At 35.0% G+C, this 19,860-nt stretch overlaps 1 protein-coding gene across 5 annotated transcripts in view; it reads right to left on the bottom strand.

The window, feature by feature from the left end:
* Nucleotides 1–19,860, bottom strand: part of CD36 (CD36 molecule) — a 77,323-nt gene that overhangs the window by 16,515 nt on the left and 40,948 nt on the right. For 4 of the 5 annotated variants that reach the window (XM_019451296.2, XM_019451294.2, XM_019451295.2 and 1 more), the window contains exons 2-4: nt 14,751–14,844; nt 14,059–14,264; nt 4,136–4,296 (exon numbers count right to left, since the gene is read on the bottom strand). In XM_019451296.2, the coding sequence (XP_019306841.2) occupies nt 4,136–4,296; nt 14,059–14,178 (281 nt within the window). In that variant the 5' untranslated portion in view covers nt 14,179–14,264; nt 14,751–14,844. Of the gene's footprint in view, nt 1–4,135; nt 4,297–14,058; nt 14,265–14,580; nt 14,696–14,750; nt 14,845–19,860 lie in introns of those variants that run through there. The other variant, XM_019451297.2, reaches the window with a different exon arrangement.

Below are 19,860 nucleotides of genomic sequence, written 5' to 3'. Positions count from 1 at the left end.
CTGTCATAGTGGGAGTAATGATAGCCATTTTGGTAGCAATTCCACCCAGGTGGTCCGAATGACAAATAGAAGTTTAGGTGGAGTGGGGTAAAAAGACCCATGGTGTATTGTTAGAAACACAAATTGTTGAATTTGGATGGATTGCAAGGTGAGAATAAGGAGTATCATGGGAAATAGAGCACAGAAGTAAGCAAGATCTCAAGCATAAAAGAGTTGCATCCTATCCTCAAATGTTTAGCCTTGATCCTGAGGATAAGGAGGAGACAGAAAGGTTTCAGTAGGGGAATGAATATTAAGAGTACATTTTCTTAAATGAGAAAGAATGTTCTAAGTACATAGCGTATTCAGCACTGGCTTTTCCATATTTTCTAGTACTTTAATGAGAATGAAAGATAACTAATGGAATATAATTTCCATTTTACAGGTCAATTCCCCTCACCATTCCTGCCGTATATTAAATACTTATTAGTTCTAAGCTCCTGGATGTAAAATGTCTGGGCTTATAAGTACCAAATACCTTTTAGGAACATGGGGAAGGGTGAATGAATAGTCTTCATTATTATGAAGAAAAATCTTTTCCAAATACAAGATGTTTATTGAGACAAAATGAGGTATATATCATTCATTTCACTATCATATATGTGAATGTCCATACATGAGATGAATAGATAGCTAAGGTAAAGACTGAAAACCCATGGACAAGGAACAACATTTCACTCCGGTGTAATAAAGTTGTAAATTCCTGTAGGGTAGGGATTATGAGTGTTTTGTATCCACAGGCAGAGTGCCTGGCACATATTGAGTTCATGATAAATAATTTTTTGCATGAATAAACAAATTAGTTAATGGCTCACATTCTTTTAAAAGAGTTCACAGTACTATAGAAAATTTATTTTTAATATAATGTCATCAAAGCTTTATTATTTATTCTTCTTGAAGTACTGTAGACATACCAGGAATATACAAATACGAAAGAGCACCCAAGACAGTCTGTTACTAGTCAACTTCTAGTTTTTCTTACATAATTGTATTTTAAATTAGAGAACCTACTATTAGCATTTAAAATTGAAGTACTTTAATTTTTAGTAAAATTTATGTATGTAAAATAATTGAAACAATAGCAAAATGTTACCCAGATTCCAATTTACTTAAGTTGTACTTACAACATTATACCAGTAGATGGCACTAAGAGAAAAATCTTTTAACTGAGGTCTGTGTTTAGAAAATACTTTTAGAAGGAGAACATAATCGCTCAATTCTTTTGTTTAAAAATTAAAATGTACACAGATTTTGGAAAGTGTTGGTTAATGAGGTAAACGGGAGAAATTTGCCTTAGACTTTGCCCCAAATTGCTTTCTTTGTACTCCTGCCAAAGCCAAGTAACTTAAAAAAATAAAAGATGAGGGGTGCCTGAGCAGCTCAGTCAGTTAAGCCTCTGACTTAGGCTCAGGTCATGATTTCGTAGTTCATGAAGCCCCATGTCGTCGGGCTCTGTGCTGACAGCTCAGAGTCCGGAGCCTGCTTCAGATTATGTGTCTCCCTCTCTCTCTCTGCCCCTCCTCCACTCACACTCTGTCTCTCTTTCTCAAGATTAAATAAACATTAAAAAAAATTTTTTTAAATAAAAGATTAATGTTGGACCTGAGAATATTCTCAAGGAATTAATGAGTCTTCATAGAGACCACGTAATTTACAATATGTATAATTAAGATCTCAATCCAGGCAATTTCATGCTTTGACCAATGCTGTACCTTGTCAAAATTTCAGTAAACTCACTTTAACAGACATCAGCCAAATAAGCTGTGGTTGTGTTTGAAGAGGGACATCCTCCTACACTTCCAATTTCAAATGTATTCAGGGTATAATTTATAGGGAGGCAGGTTCAGTAAAACTTATTAGCTGTTAGGAAGAATATGAAATTATTAACTTTTTCTGAAAGGTAATCAATTATTTTCTTATTATTTAAGGTATCCAGACAGACACTAATGACTCCATTTTGGTGACATCTTAAGATGAACCCTAGTTTAGAATTCCCTTTAACATTGTTATATAAATGGGATTTATTGTTTATAAACTTTAGCTGCAAATCCCACTTCCCTAATTCAACCTTCCCCTCATTGCTTCTCCAAGTAAATCTAAACTAACCCTTTTGTCCCTTAGAGACATAGGTTAAAGTCTCTAAAAAGTAACTATGTATTAGCTGTCTAGGGCTAGATTCAGTATTGTTTGTTTCTACATATCTCAAGGAATATCTTTAAAAATAAAAAAAAAATACCCCTGCAAAATAAAAGTGAAAGAGTTCTCAAATTCTAACAACTATTCAGTTTCCTCACACGCATGCAGTTCAGTCAAGTTATAATTTTTTAAACATTTTTTCTTAGATTATTATTTCTTAACAATTTTTTTTGGAGTAAGATACTCGCATAGGCTTTTTTTTTTTTTTAAGTTTACTTGTTTATTTTGAAAGAGAGAGCACAAGCAGGGGAGGAGCAGAGAGAGAGGGAGAGAGCAAGAATCCCAAGCAGGCTCCGTGCTCTGTGTTAAGCCGAGCACCGGGTTTGATCGCATGACTCAGAGATCATGACCTGAGCCATGAAGCCATGATCAAGAATCAAACACTTAACAAACTGAGTCACCCATGCACACCTCATATAAGTTTTTGATAATAACATGGTAACTTTAAGACCATGAAAAAAACATTTTCCAAGGTTTTTTTGTTTTGTTTTGTTTTGTTTTTTTTAACAATGAAAACCAAGTGTTCTTCAACAGTACTGTGAATAGTCACAGACATATGCACAGAGACAGGAGACTTGGGGACAATTGCTAGGACAGAAAAGTCACCACAGCCCTCTGTAGCTTATATATCACATACTATGGCAGCAGCCACTACCTTCACAACTACTGTTATTTTATTATATTTTGTGTGTGAGTAGTCAATCTAAAAATATATTAATGCATGGAAAAGAAACTATATAGACTATCTAAAACAGATATTAAAACTACGAGTTATATGAAATCATAATAAATATGTAATTTTATTTTGTGATAAAAACTGATCAAACTAAGTAACTAGTTGTAATTATCCTTGAGGGAAAATCACACATTTGTATAACAAATGATACAGCAGGACTTAACGGTGTTCCCACATGGATATCATAAATCTAATCCTTGGTTACAGTTAGTGCTTTTAGCACCTCAGTCCCCCCTGTGTTACTTCGATAGTTGGAGAAAACACATAGTGTATAATTTAAATAAGAAATAAAAATACACACAAAAATCTAGGAGGTACCATCTCTTAGGTCTGTGTAAACATAACAATCACTTCATATCCCTTGGTGTCAGTTTTTTAGTATACAAAATGAAAAGTCCTAGCTAATCATTCCCCTCTAGTTCTAATACCCGAACATTCTATTTAGAATTGTGTTAAACTATTAGGGTATATAAGAGAAAGGCATAGCATTTTGGTCTCAGTTCTGGAGAAAATATAAGAATGAAGCCACTGAATCAATATAAACACCCATATGACTTGGAAATTAGTTTCTAGAAATCCTTAACAGGTACTGCGGTTACATAAAATCAGTTTAATTCTGTGGTTCTCAAAATTGAGTAAGTACTGGAATCACCCAGAGGACTTGTAAAACTCATTGCTGGGCTCCAACCCAAGAGTCTCTGATTCATTTGATCTGGGAAAATCTGCAGATTCTCAGAATTTGTGTTTCTACCAAGTTCCCAGGTGAGGCTGTTGCTGTCGGGGTGGGAACCACACTTTGAGAATAACTGATAAAATGTATACAATTTTAGGATCTTAAAATATTCTGGTTCTTAAAATTCTGATAAGATTTTTTCTATTATGCATGCATATGTCAGAGTTGTTGAGAATATATGTCGTAACTGTAAAACACCTGTGACTTCTTAAATGTAGGGTTGTTATCTGATACTGCTGAATTTATAATAAAATCTATATTTCTTATTAAATCCTTATCAGGATTCCATATAGGCAGAAACAAAATATTTCATGATATTTTACTGGGGAACAGGAAGAAGTACATCTGAAAACAATGGCATTTTTCAAGTGGAAGTTTTTCAGAAATATGTATGGTCAAGGAAAGAATGCCACTTATTTGTGAGGACTCACCTGTACGTGTAAGGACCTCTTTGTTTAACTTTAATTTTGCTGCTGTTAGCTACCACTTCCTGTGGGTTTTGCACATCATAGATCCAAAACTGTCTGTAAACTTCTGTGCCTGTTTTAACCCAATTTTGATAAGCAATGGTACCTTCCTCGAGTACAACCTCCTATGAAAAAGAAAACAAGTTTGGGTTATTTCTCTGTAGTAAATATGGGCACCTCTGGGAGTTTATAACTTTGTTAGCCAAGGCAAGGACTAAGCTCAAGTACCTTCTTCATGTGAACCTTGCCACACGGTTGCAACAGAAATGTTTTCAAAAAATTACTATAGCAACCTCTTTTTGTCAACCTTTTACAAAGGGAATCAGGGTACAATATTGCAGACATGGCTGTTGATGTAAGCCCAACCATTGGCAAGCTTTAGAGTGACCCTATATTGCAACAGTTATAACTTATTAAGCAAATTTTATTAAACCTAACAAAGTTCCTACCAGGTTGAACATTAACTTCTCTGCTGTCCTCAGATTGATGAGACAAAACAGAAAAAAGAGAGAAAAATCTGGTGGTATTGAAAGCTTTAACTTTTCTTCAAAAGTTGGACACTTCAGAAGATGATCACTTAACATTTATTAAATTTAAAAAAAAATTTCTTGGTGAAAAACACAAATTTGACTTCTTCTCTTCAAAATCCTTCTCAATCCCTAACTTAGTATATATGTGACAACTAAATAAGACATGTTTCCAGAAGCTACAACAGTCTAATGTTATTATTAAAGTTATTACTTACACAATAAAAGGATGAAATGAGGAGATTATCCTATTATTATTTTGTGGAATTCGTTAAAAATCACCAATGCGCAATGTAGTAAAGATAAACAAGTGGGAAAAAATGTCAATGAGGTAATCACAAAACCTCATGTTAGAAACGTGTTCCCTTGCTTTAGATGCTGTGGAACTGGATGGAAAGTCACCGAACCACTCAAGGTCAATATCATTATCTATAAAAGAGGTGGTTATAGATGATCTCCCAGTTTCCTTCCCCGGCTTTCACTCTCTTATCCCAAAGTCTATAAGGCTATAGTAACTAGGGCAAACAAAGGTGATTTGGTAGCAGGCAGTATTCCCAGTTAAGCACCTTGGGAAGAATGCCTAGAATGGAAAGCTCTACCTTTGTGCTTGAGGAAGAGGAAGAAAAGTATTTCACAGAAAATGAATCCCAACTGATCTATGAATACAGGAACAATCTGATCTATTTGTTTCCTTCACCTGGAAGCATCAATTCATAGAATGATGAGTCAGGAAAGGACATTGAACAATATCATATTTTCTAGGAGAGAACACTGAGGCTCTGAGGAACCAGGTGGCTGGCCCATGGGTAACCCAGGCAAATAATAGCAGAACTGTGATGAAAATCCTAGTCTCTGACTCTTAGACTAGTCCTCTTTCATACCATGCTATTACAGTCTTTTAGTTTTCCTGTCACCTCTGCACTTAGTTGGTAGAAGTAAGATTAAGTTTCATATCTTCAGGATATGTTACTTATTGCTTAATCCAGAGAATAAGGAAATTCCTTAGAGATGAACAGGGAACCAAGCTGAAATGCTATTACAAAATCCTGTGCTGTTGCAATGCATTTTCACTGGGTTCACTGTTGTGCTCATGTTGATGTTCGACCATTACTTTTTATGACCAACTGTCCTTGAAAAACTTTTTATTAGTTCCCCAAAAGTCTTATTTCCAATAGTAACAAGCTCCATATTAAGACAGAGTTACATGCAGATCAAGCATGTAAATATGTTTGATGAGATCGTTGAAGCTGAAAGCTATGTTAATTTACCAATTTCAAGAGATTTTATGAGGGGAAGATACAGACGAACTTACACATTACTACCTTTGCACTATACAAATCTTAAGGACAATGCAATATCAATTATTTATCATACACCTCTTAAGGCACACATTTTACGTTAGTTCTTAATGCAATAAACTCAATAAATGTTTACAGAATTGAAAAGGAACAGTGATGGAAGATACTTGGCAGGGCAGAAAACCTCCCTAACTCTAATGTGTGTGCATTTAACATCAAAAGACTAATAGTGCATCATGCCTTTCTTCTAAAGGCCAGGAAACACTTTGCCTTATTTGTTGATCTGGAGATATTTTTTAAATGGCAAAGATGAAACGCAAAAAGTTGAAATGAATGCATTGAATTATTAGCTGTTAGAGTCATCTAACCACATCTCTATTTATTCAGAGGTAGAAATGAGTCCTAAGAAAAACAGATGATTAGTCAATGTTATAGGACAACTTTGTAGCAGGTAATGGAGAAATCAGGTCTTTTTACTCCAATCTTGCATAGTTTCATAATGCCATCGTTTGTTCAGAGCCAAAGAGAAAAACATTGAAGCAGTCAAAATAGGAATGCATTTCTTTTGATCCTAAGACTACTCTATGTGTTAGAAAATTGGCTAGCCACTCCTTGAGTACCAAGACTAAATCAAGCCACAAGTTCCCTTAATTTTAAAAGGAGCAAAGGATTTTACATCATTTGTGAACTTAAAAGGCCTTAAAGTTAAGTTGGATTTGCACTATCTAGCCAATCTTGCAAACCTTTCACTAAGTTAGAAGTACAAAGCTGATAAATGAGCACATGAAAAAAACAATGTAATTCAAAATCCTCTCATTTGGCTGATGTCTACATCAGTATCTGTCCCTGACTTTAAGCATGTAGACTAGTCCCAGTGCTGACTAGATTCCAAACTAATGACACTCTTATGGTATGGTCTCCAGCTGGGTTGAAAACTATTGACCTTTGAAACTTCTATTTTGTTACATTAATGTGAAAGCAGAAGTTTGGAATAGTAGTATCTTCTACTTTGTTACATACTCATTAGATTATTGCTTTTGCAGGAAAACATTGCCCATCACCACCACTGGCAACTTTAGGGTAATTATTAAAATGTCCTTGATAACTTCCCATGGGTGGAGTAGATAGAGTACCAATGTGGAAAATATGTTGTCCCATTTCTCAAGGATCTTGTAAAGTACTAATAGACAGGATCATGTGTAGCAGATTTTAACCTATGAGTTACATTTCCTTATCCTATCCCTACCCTGAACATATAGAGTGGCTTCTTCCCTCCGGGTACAGAGTAAAGTGTTTAAGAATGAAACTAGATCCTATGGGTTTAATCCCCAGTTGAGTGCCATGGTAACCATTAAACTTGGGCAGGTTATTTAATTTTTTTATACCTCAGTTTCCTCATTTGTAAAATAGGGGTAATAATAATATTAGGTTGAACCACATGAGAGTAGTATTTTGAAACTCAACATGAGTTGAATATGGTTTAATTGAATATATAGCCTCCTAGCTTCTTATAGAGATTAATAAATGTGAGCACTTAGAACAACAGTGTTAGCACAGAGCTAGCATTCAGTGAATGTTGGCTATTATACAAATCCTATCTACTCTTTGGAGGAAAAACTCTAATATTTACTCTCCAGAGTAAATGGAGATGTCTAACCCAGTCATGTGGCAATAACTCATGTAGTATATGGTGACACTTCTTTTTCTTTAATCATTTTTACATTTATTTTCACTGCAGTGACATCAAAACTTCCTTAAAATGTTCTGCACTGTGTTTCTTCATATTGAAAAGAGTCTTCAGCCTTTCCAGTTACTACCACAATTTGTTCTGGTTAGGACCAGTTACAAACCATTTCCCCACATTCAAAAAAGTGTGTATTACGTACATGGGCATATGTGTGCATGCATGCTTGCGTGTGCATGCTCACGGAGACTGAATTACAATATTAGTGGCAGCTGTGCTGAGAGTCAAAAAATGACTTCAGTCTCAGATATCAAGTCATCAGTTAAAACACCAATTGGGGGAAACTGATTGGATTTAATGTTTCTGAAACCCAGGTTATTAGCCTCCAAAATTTATGTAAGAACTTAATATGGGAGATTCTGCATTTGGCTTGAGTAGTAAATTATGTTGATATGTCAATAAAAATTGGACTGGGGGAAAAATTATATATGCTTACCTGCTATTTCTTGAAACCCTTTTTAAGTAATTTTATTATTGCAATTAAAATGCTAATGTATGTAGTGTTTAATTCATTTTTATGCCTCTATTTTAATTTAAAATTTACTTTGGACTGTTTCATGTTCATGCTTATGTTCTCATATATTATCATTAGCATAATTTATACAAATTATTTTTTCATATCTGGAAATACAATAAGCACATATTACTGAAGCAATATAAATGTTAATTTATATTATTAAAATATGGACTATTGAGTCCAATATTGGATATTTTAATAAACAACTAATTATTTCAACTTATTTTATCTGAAAGCATGTCTTACAAGTTACTAAAGGATTATTCTTTTCAGGAAGTGTGCAAAGAAATGATGTATAATTTAACATTAGTCTTTTAGGAGGAAAGAAAGAGCTTTAATTTCCTTCTTGGTGTTCTATACTTAATATCATAGGGAAATTAAAATTTATTTAAAATTACTACTGTTATACAATATTCATTAAACATTCATCAAGTAATATTAACAGTGTCAAGTGATAAATTATCTTTTATAAACGGTGGCAGGACTTTGACCTTTTTCCAAAGTGCTGTGCCAGTTTCTATATTTGTGGAAGCTAATGCCACTGACTTTGCTTATCTACATAAGGTTGCATAAATCTGTTGGCTCCACTCTTATCTGTTAGGAATCATAGTCAAAAGTACTGGTAAGAAAGTTCTCAGCTGTAATCCATAAAAAGCATGAAGTCCCTAGAAAACATCCCTTAAAAATTAAGAGTAAAATGAATGCATGTGTATATGTATAGATGTGTATATACATCTGTATATTTGTACACACTATACACACATTTTATATGTATATGTTTTTAATGTTTATTTATTGTTAATAAATATTGTTATTTATTGTTAATGTTGTTTATATATATGCATATATATACACATTTTATATATATATATACATATATATGTGTATATATATATATATATATATGAAAGAAATAAATTTTCTGGACTATTTTAGACCATTTTAAATGCCAGTTTCAGGGTGCTCTTTTAGAACTGAAGATATCATACAGTCCCAGCTTTGCTTTATGAATGAGATAACTATGGGATGATTTTCTGATCTTTTTTTTAAATTAAGCAACTTAATAGTTTTAAAAGGTGCTTGTATATAGGTAATAACTTTCCCAATTTGCTGTTAGTCAATTAAATGAAGAAAGTAGTCTTCAGTGAGTTTCAGCGGCAAACAAAACTGACTGGTACTAAAATTATTCTTTATTTGTAAAATAACAGCTTTACCCTAAATGACTTGGCTCTTTGGGTTTACACATAATTCAGAGATTTGACTCCGACTGTATTTCAAACAGATATATATTCCAACCTTACTTTTAGAACAGTTTTGTAAACTAAAGAAAAAAGAAATACCCTGTATAAAGAAAGAACAAGTCCCAGCATCTTTATAGGACTAAAGTTGATAAGATCAACATGACTATATGGAAATCTGAGAGCAAAACCAGGCTTAGTTTTAAATGTATCACAGATTCTGACCATTGGAGAGGTTCTGGTGATTAGTTTTAGGCTATAGATTTGTGGCAGGCATACAATATAAACTATCATTTAATATTTTTGGATACTCATTCTTCCTTAAATCTGTTTTGTGCCTCTTCCTCCTTCTAGGGTCTAGATCCATACCATCCCCTTTTGTCTTGTACAAGATTGGACAGATAACTCTTATTTCAAAAACAAGAAGAGAAAGCACTCTATTTCTTTGTTGCATACCTCTCTTTATTACCCTACCCTACTGAATTTATATTTTCAAGAACATTAGTAACCATGTCCTAATCATTTTTTCCTGAATTTTCATCTGCCTCAGAGCATTTTCTCTTTCTTTGAGCACTAGCCTTATATTAACCTCCAAAGTAATTACACTCTTCTGTTTTTATTTCTTCATTCATAAAATCATTTTTTTGTTTTTATACCTCTGAATTATGTATAAAACCTATAGTAATCTCTCTGCTTTTTTTTTGTCTTGATGTTCAAGCCATCTAGATAGCAAATAGATTGTTTAGTTTTATCTGTAATCTCTAGATCAATGATCAAATCAATCTGAGTACTGACATTTGAAATACTGATGTTCACGTCAAAACACTCATAAAACCTCTTTTATTCTCCTAAGATATACATCTCTCCCAATAATTCAACTGGACATCTTGAAGTGTTTTTACCCTCCCTCCTAATTTAGTTCCATATCCAAACTGCCATTACGCTCCATCACCCATTTTTTTCTATGTACTCCACTACACTAGCCCAGAGTGCCTTTGTTACATAATGTGCAGATTGTGCAAAGATCTTCCTAAAAAGGAATCTTAAATTCTCCTTGAAAATGGCCATGTCCTGCATAATTTTTCCTTGTTTTCCTGTTTTTTGTTTAAACTCTTTTTTTTAATGTTTATTTATTTTGAGAGAGAGAGAGCAAGTGTGTGAGTGGGGAAGGTCAGAGAAAGAGTAAGAGAGAGGATCCCAAGCAGGCTTTGCACTGTTAGTGTAGAAACCAATGTGGGGCTCAAACTCATGAACTGTGAGATGATGATCAGAGCTGAAATCACAAGTTGGATGCTTAACTGACTGAGCCACCCACGTGCCCCCTGTTCTCTTGTTTTTGGTCTCTCCAACTCTTTTTATTGTAGGATCATACTGCACAAGACTGTGTATCATCTAGTCTCTGCCTTCAGATTGTCTAGGTTTGGGAACTGACTCCTTTTGGCCACATGAGTTGGCAAGTAGATTTAAGGTCTTGTGACTAAAGTGGGTACAATAAGAGGATCTCATAGATATCTGCAAAGATTAAATGAACTAGTGTATATGAAGCTCTTCACAGCACTAAATAAATGGAAGCCATGTGATATGAATCGTTAAATGCAGGTTTTCTTATCTCTTACACCTACCAGGAAAGATCCACCAACCACTACTGCCTGTCACATGGCCAATTAAATATTCTTCTTCCTGATGTTCAAAGCTTCATATATTTTACCCCATGTTGTTTTTCTAATCATCTCTTTTGTAGATCCCATATTTTGGGCACAGTTGATATGTTCTTCCTTCCCTTTTTACAGCACTTAGTTGCATTTCATCCTTTTCCTATAATATTCTTCAGCCCTCTGATGCCTTTATTACAGCCCTCTTTTGAACTTCCAAAATCTTATCCTTTTTGAAAATCCAACAGTTTCATCTTTCGGAAGTGATCAAATGTTTTGAGACTTCTCTTTCTAAATAGCAAATTCCCATATAATACCCTAGTTTCATGGTTCTTTATGTTTTGGTATACTATGCTTTCCCCTGGTTAAATTTTATATTGTTGAAGTAAAAAAATTATTTTACTCTCTGTCACTATATAAAAGTAAATTTTTTGACATCTCAAAACTCTTATTTCCTCATGAACAACTATTATGAAGTTAGAGATATACATTAGACAGTTAAAATAGATGTTAGCTCTTTGCACATGATTGAACAGAAAAACTATCTGTACTAATACTGTTGAATGAAGAAGAAAAAGATAAGTGAACAATATTCAACTACTGGACACCATTTGTGTGTTGGAAAAAAACAGTCTAAAATGCTGTGTAGTAGGAGATTATTGGGAATTTCCATTCTGGAGACTTTTCCGGAAGATAAATTATAGCCTGAGTGTTAGTACAGATACTGTATCTGTTCTTTCTCCACAGAAGGCCCAGAAGGGAAGCAGAATTTATAGAATAGCAAGAGCGCTGTGCAATGGAGCTCCAACTCACATGGTTACATAAGCTCCACCTCACCAGCATCTGCCTGTCTCTTTTGAACTGTATCATGAATAATAGCAAGAAAACTGGGGGCGCCTGGGTGGCGCAGTCGGTTAAGCGTCCGACTTCAGCCAGGTCACGATCTCGCGGTCCGTGAGTTCGAGCCCCGCGTCAGGCTCTGGGCTGATGGCTCGGAGCCTGGAGCCTGTTTCCGATTCTGTGTCTCCCTCTCTCTCTGCCCCTCCCCTGTTCATGCTCTGTCTATCTCTGTCCCAAAAATAAATAAAAAACGTTGAAAAAAAAAATTAAAAAAAAAAAAATAGCAAGAAAACTGGACATTCCAAGGGAGGGGATGACATTCAGTTTCTATCTATATTTATATTTATGTATATATAAATAATATATAAACATAATAAACATATAATATATAAATCTATATTATTTATATATAATATATATTATATAAATGCATATATATATATATATATATATATATATATATATATATATATATAAATATCTATATACATCTTCTCCCTTTATCTGGCTTCTCAACCCAAGCACAGCCCCCCACATCCTGCCTGGAGTTTTCCTGTAAACTGAAGGTATGTGGACCCATGTCATCTTTGTCAAATGCTAAGCAAGTAGAGCTGGGGAGAGGCAGAGGGGGGTGGGGCAGAGGATCAAAAGCAGTCTCTGTGCTGACAGCGAAGAGCCTGATGTGGGGTTCAAACTCATGAACTATGAGATCATGACCTAAGCCAAAGACAGTCACCTAACCAACTGAGCCACCCAGGTGCCCCTACAATATATTTTTAAAGTTAAATGCATGGGGTTGAAGATTTACAACCTGTTAGCAAAAGATAAAAATGCCTATGTTATTATTGAGTAAATAAATATATATATATATATATATATATATATATATATATATATATATACATATATATACACACACACACACATACAGGCACACATATATACACACATATATGTGTGTATGTATGTGTATATATACGTATGTGTGTGTGTGTGTGTGTATATATATATTAATGTCTTAGTATCAAAGATAAGACAATAGGATGTTATTGAGGTAATGGTTCCTATCTATCTATCTATCTATCTGTCTGTCTGTCTATCTATCTGTCTATCTGTCTCTGCCAGGGCATTGACATCTAAGCAGGCTGAGAGCTGAGGCCAGCACTCAGATAGGTTTTACTTGGGTAGGATTATGTGTAAAAAACCTGAGCATACTAGCCCTGGGGCAGGATACACACTCTCAAAGTTCACAGTTATCCCTGTTCTTATGTTATCTTGTTCTTGGAAAGTTCTTAGAGGCTTCACTTTTTTCTTTTCTTTTCTTTTTTTTTTAAACCCTGTCTTCAAACTCCTGAAGCTGATTCAATTTGCCACCCACTGATTTAGGACTTCAGCAAATCTGCTTCTTATTCTAGTCTTCCTACTCTCTCTCAGTTCAAGTCGGTGAGTGTGAAGCACAATAGAAGGAAGGAAGGTGGAAGATGAACTCTACTTTGTTGTGCAAAGTCTGGCTATTGAACCGCTCTAGTTTTTGTTAAAACTACAGTCAACTCATTTCATTTATGCTGACATTTGTCCTACATAACATTTCCGGAAGTATTTTGGCAGAATCAGTATAAATGTTTATAAATAGGAATGTTTATAAAACAATATTATGTTATTACATATATTATAAAAAGCAACAGTTTACCAAATAAAAAAAATTATACCAGCTTTACCAAAGATTCCTGTTTCATTATTAAACACAATTTTAAATTTATATATAATACACAAAATACACATACTTATTTCTCGTTCAGAAGCTCATCAATATAGTCCTTAGGCGTAATGAAAAACAATTATTTCTACTAACTTGTACACTTCTAAACACCTTTGATGAGAATTTGGATATTATACTTAAGATAGTGATGCATTCATGTTAAAAGTACATTATGCTTTTAACATTTCTCAACTGTGTGAAGTTGTAATGGCTCATAATCACCTTTGTATTAAAGATACAAAGTTGCCAGTTACCAGGAAATACAAATGACAAGAAATGAATGACAAGAAGTATCCTTTAGAATACTTGTACCTTTTTGATTGTCCTCTCAATAAGCATGTCTCCGACTGGCATCAGAATGCCTCCAAACACGGCCAGGACTGCACCAATGACAGCACCAGCGATGAGCCCACAGTTTCGGTCACAGCCCATTTTCTTAATCAGGGGAGAAATTAAGGTTCAGCACCTGCTTCTTTCAAACTCCTAGGTCTGGTTAGGTGGTTTCCAGAGGTCTGGTCCTAGCATTAGAAAGAGATCATAAAACAGAAGCTTGAATATCAGTACAAGAAGATCAAAGTACAAAGAAAACACAACTGAACAAGCATTTAGCCGGTTATGAATAAATAATTTTTGTTTGATGAAACTGACTTTCTAGGTTAGGTCCTCTCCTGTCTTGCTTTTCACTATTTACCAGTGGAAGAAATAAAGAACATTGTCATATAGAGTATTTCTTTAAAATTCCCCTCTTTTAAAATTTTCTTCCTATGGATGATTAACACTGAAATCTTATCTAAGGAGAACTTGCTTACTGTACTTTCTCCCTCATCTATCTACCCTCAGCCCAGGACACTTAGATGCATCTTTGCTCTTTATCTGGCTTCTCCACTCAAGCACAGCCACCCACATCTTGCCTGGAGTTCTCCTGCAAACTGGAGGTATCCTGACCCATGTCTTCTCTGTCCAATGCTAAACAAGTATGGTAATAGATGGTGTCTTTACTATACCTTATTCACAAGTATACAGCAAGATACAAATTTTATAGGAAATGATCTGAGGAGTCTCAGAAAGAATTAATTCTTCTAATCATTTGTAAGCTATCTGTTAAAACAAAACAAAACAAAACAAAAAAAACACGGTTACATTGGGAAAATACATTGTCAGTAAATTAATACCAGAATATTGTCTAATAACACCAAAATTATAATCACTATTAAAAAAATCTTTCATGAATACTGAGCTCATGCTTGAATTTTTTTTATAGTGTTAAAAACAAATATTTTAAAGAATGTACTTTCAATTTCATTGTTAATAATTGGCTTTTGAATACACTAAAGGTGGGAAGAATTTAAAGAAAATACATAATGAATGTAAAGGATGTTTAATGACAGACATTTCTTTGTTACTAGTCTCACAGGGTTTTTTTGTTTTTGTTTTATTTTTACATATGAAACTGCAACATTATTTATTTTGTCATCATGAACATTTGATTCACACCAATTCGGTTAAAATCAACTAATTTGTGCCAGTGTGTATTTCCACTAGTCAGTCTTATTTTTGATATCTTTCTGTACAGTATGTGGCTATTTCATAAAGATTGAAAGGAAATGATTAATGAAACGAGTGGATTCTATTTTAACAAAGTTAATAAGAATTTATTACTTCTAGGATTTTAAAACACCTTCATATTTTGGTTGTAACAGTATTTTTTTTTTTTAAATGGGGCTGACCTGACGTTGATAAAGAGCCAAAATGTGCTTTGTAGCTTATAAACAAAAATTCTCTACTTTATTGCCCAAGGCCATGGAAAACATAAATGCCAACAGAATGGAGACTATAGATATATAAAAAAAAAAAAAAGAGTCACATGCCAATTATTACTGTCAGCACTGTAAATGTAATAACAAAAATTCTACTTTGTTATGGTCTCAGATTTTCCCTCCACAGCTTTGTTCCAACAGAAGTGCCACTCTTAGGATATTCTTAGTACTTATTTCCACTAGAGGAACCATTTAGTTTTTCAGGAATATTGCTTACATAGCTAAGAAAATAAGGAAAATTAGACTTTTCCTCAATATTGTGAATATAAATGTTACAGAGTTTTCCCATGGCAATTTTATTTATTTCTCTTTACCCTTTCTTATCTTTGTGATCTCCCTTTACCGATGCCTTCTATCTAGGATACTTCCACTGTAAAGGAGGATAAACTGAATTCATTCACACCGAGGTTCTAGCAGCTAAGAAGTGTGAATAGTAGTAATATTACACGTTTTTTGTTTTTTCCCAATGTAAAAGGACTATCTATAAGCTGTCTAAACAAGTAATTTGGTTTTCCTATGGACTTCCATATCTCACTGAGCAAGTGGTGTTTGCTTTGTATTAATTGTTTGGGGATGGCATGTGAGGAACAGCTTTCCTTGCCCTCTGAAATCATGTAACATGCTACCCATCTGGGTGGTCTGTATACTATGGACAAATAGTCATATCCAAGGGAGCCAATTAAGTAATCATTGGCTGAATCATCATTTCAGACACCATCCTCTACGTCTCATTTCCAAGTTATACCTAAAGTAGCAATCAAGACAGGGATCTAATGTAGTGTAGTTAAGACCAGTAGACTAGTAGAGATTAAACCAAAAATTGATGTGCTACTACTCTCTTGCCAGATGACAATGGGCAAATCACTTCATCTCTTAGGACTTGAATTTCCTCATGTGTAAAATGAGATGCTAGGATGAGATCGGCAGTTTTTAATTTAAGTAGCTGAATCAGTTCTTCAGATTCTTACATGGAAGACCAACAGGCAGAGTGACTATGGAGTACAACAGTGGTGGCAACCCTGTGACCTTGAGTCCCAGCCTGGTCTACCTACTCCCACATGACATACTCCTTTCTCTGAGGAAGCTCTATGAGAATCTCTGTAGAAATCTATGGCTTTGCAAAGCCAATTAAAAATTGGGAAAGGAAATCCCCAGAGTCAAATTGCAGTTTTCTTTATATGATATCATGAATCTATTTTTTTAATGTTTTTAAATGTTCATTTTTGAGACAGAGAGAGAGAGAGAGAGAGAGAGAGAGAGAGAGAGAGAGAATGAGCAGGGGGCGGGGGCAGAGAAAGAGACACAATCTGCAGCTGGCTCCAGGCTCTAAGCTGTCAGCACAGAGCCCAACGCAGGACTCGAACTCCCACCAGATCATCACCTGAACCAAAGTCAGACCTTTAACCAACTGAGCTACCCAGGAGCCCCTCATGAATCTATCTTTTAAAAGCAACTGAAGGGGCGCCTGGGTGGCTCAGTCGGTTGAGCGGCCGACTTCAGCTCAGGTCATGATCTCGCGGTGAGTTCGAGCCCCGCGTCGGGCTCTGTGCTGACAGCTCAGAGCCTGGAGCCTGTTTCAGATTCTGTGTCTCCCTCTCTCTGACCCTCCCCCGTTCATGCTCTGTCTCTCTCTGTCTCAAAAATAAATAAAAACGTTAAAAAAAATTTAAAAAGCAACTGAAGGGGCATCTATGTGGCTCAGTTGGTTATGCGTCTGACTCTTGATTTCAGCTCAGGTCATGATCTCATGGTTTGTGAGATCAAGACCCTCGTTGGGCCCTGCACTGACAGCAAGGAGTGTGCTTAGGATTCTCACTCTCCCTCTGCCCTTTCTCCACTCATGCTTTCTCTTTTTCTCTCTCTCTAGTAAAATAAATAAAAACATAAAAGAAACAACTCAAGTATTAAATTTCCCTTTTGGAAAATTATTTTATGTTCTATATAAATATCACTAAAAAACTTCACTCCTATTAATGTCATTTGCAACTCTGACATATGGAAATAAAATGATTTAAAAATTACAATTCTATGGCTGCTAAAATATTTTGTGCATTTATCTGCCCTTTTCCAGATTAGGTGCCATAACCTAGTTGTGAATTGGACTTCTGCCAAAATTATTCTCCTTTATTCAAGTAGCCCATGTACTACAGAGGAAAGTTTCTGCAAGGGGCAAAGAGTCCCAAGAATGTCCACTGGAGGACTCAGGCAACAGCACATGTTGTCCAATACTTCCCTCTCTAAACCTGGAAACTCATGATTATGACTTCTGAGGACCCTGAGCCCCAGGCCTGTCAAGTAATGGTCATGCCTGGGTCCTACATAGGCTCTGTCTGCTTTAAACTTAAAACTGAAGTGATATAGTGTATCCATCCCACTGCTGTTGAGTCAAGCTCATCAGAAAAAAGAAGTATCCAGTAACTTATTCTGTTGAATCATGCCGTTAGATGGTTATTGGAATAACACTGGTCTGGATGATATATAAGCAAAGCTGTAAGTATTAATCTAACATCACTTCACACATGTACTAATAGTTTTGAGAGAGACTGTGTTTATGTACTTCTTTCAAATTTTTATTTGATTGACTCACTTTTGTTACTTTGTTGTAAGTTTCCAACTTTTCCCCCTAATAATACGTAAGATACGCGACATTACTTGGGTTCATTATCCTTCAGTGCCTTGAAACCATGAGTAATGAAGTATTGTTATTAAACTCCTCCCTTAGCTTTATGCTTCATATTATTAAATTTAGTTTTATTCACCTGAGGCAAAGGAGGGCCCAACACACTATGTAAGACACATGCTGACTACATAAGAAAGTTCAGGTTACAGCACATTCACCAGTTTTTCCACCCATGTTTATCTTCAGGGGAAAAAAAAAGTGTTGTTTGTCCCCATTCTCCTCTCAAATTTGGTAAGGCTTGTAAATCTGTGTCTTGTGAACTTGGTTTTCTTAATAACAAATTCCTTACATATTAAAATAGTAATTTATTTCACTTGCTAATTTTGGATTACATTTTATTATTTATTGTTATTTCTCCTTCATAGGAATAGACAAGACATCAAAATCTGCAATAATTTACTTCTTGTTTCAAGTAAATAAATTTAGAAAGCAAAGAATCATCACAGGCACAGTAAAGAAAAACCAATTGCTGAGACTTGTATAAAGCAGAGAAAAGAAAAAAAAGGCGTATTTTAAAATATCACTTATCACATACCTTTCTGGAGTCTAGAGGGAGATCACCTGTATCCTATCAGTTTATAGATTATAGATCCTATTCCTTTTGTAGAATTTGTGAGTCTATTTTATTCCCTTGGGTTATCTTTGAAAGAAGGAAAAAGGGGTACTTTTTTTTCTTTACTTTTTTGTTGTCAAATCAGTGGAGTGTTTCCAGAATGAATTTATGAGCATTATGTCTTTCCATTATGTTGGAAACCTGGTGGTGGAAACTGAGAGACTGAGCTATAATAAACCTTTCCAGTAAATAGGTCAGAAAATCAGATAAAATTCTTAGAGAATCTGTAATTCTTCCCATGTGTGATCAAAGCTGTATTCCTTGGGAAACTCCACCCAGAAAAGGCACGACCCAGAGGTAAATTTTCTGGGATGTAAACTGCAAAACTTGAAAAAGCTTCAGATTACAAGAGTATTTGTACCATAAATGAATGCCAGGGCTGGGATGACATTTTCTTACTGATGAGTGAGTACCTCAGATTTCTTATTCTATCCATGAAGCTTCCCTCCACATTTTCTTAGAATTGAAAACCAGACCACACACTTCTGTTTTCAAGCACACACACATTACACTGTTCTTTTGATACACAGCCTTCTTTGCCTAATAAATACAGTATCTGCCCACAGACCCCATTTTTGGAGTTGTGAGGGGTGATTAATTTAACAAGTTGTGTATAAATGATGAAAGTTAGCTTTCAAAATTAAATTCCTTTTCACTTTCTGGCCCTACACTGTAACTAGGTGTGTTTACAAAGCCATGGTTTCCTAGACATGAGTAAGATGCAGATTCAAATCCCAGCTATTTGTAATGGGTGTAAATCAATAATTTAAATCTGGTTGCATTTCATCATGTGGAAACAGAAGGCCGTTAGATCAGTACTTTATAAACTTCTGTTTAGAGACAGAATTCTTTACATGAAATTCCAATATATAAGCAGAAAACCTCTTCTGATAAAAGGGAGCAGGAACTCTGTGGCCCTTTCCCCTTCGTATCACACTTCACTTGGGTTCTGAGTCATCCTCACAGAACTCAAGGGCTCTGCAGAAGACTCTTAAATACCTAGA

Source organism: Panthera pardus, unplaced genomic scaffold (assembly GCF_024362965.1).
Source record: "Panthera pardus isolate Hobbes unplaced genomic scaffold, ASM2436296v1 HiC_scaffold_8, whole genome shotgun sequence".
Classification (NCBI taxonomy): Eukaryota; Metazoa; Chordata; class Mammalia; order Carnivora; family Felidae; genus Panthera; species Panthera pardus.
The sequence above is the reverse complement of the archived record's forward strand: the minus strand, read 5'-3'. Positions and strand labels throughout refer to the sequence as shown.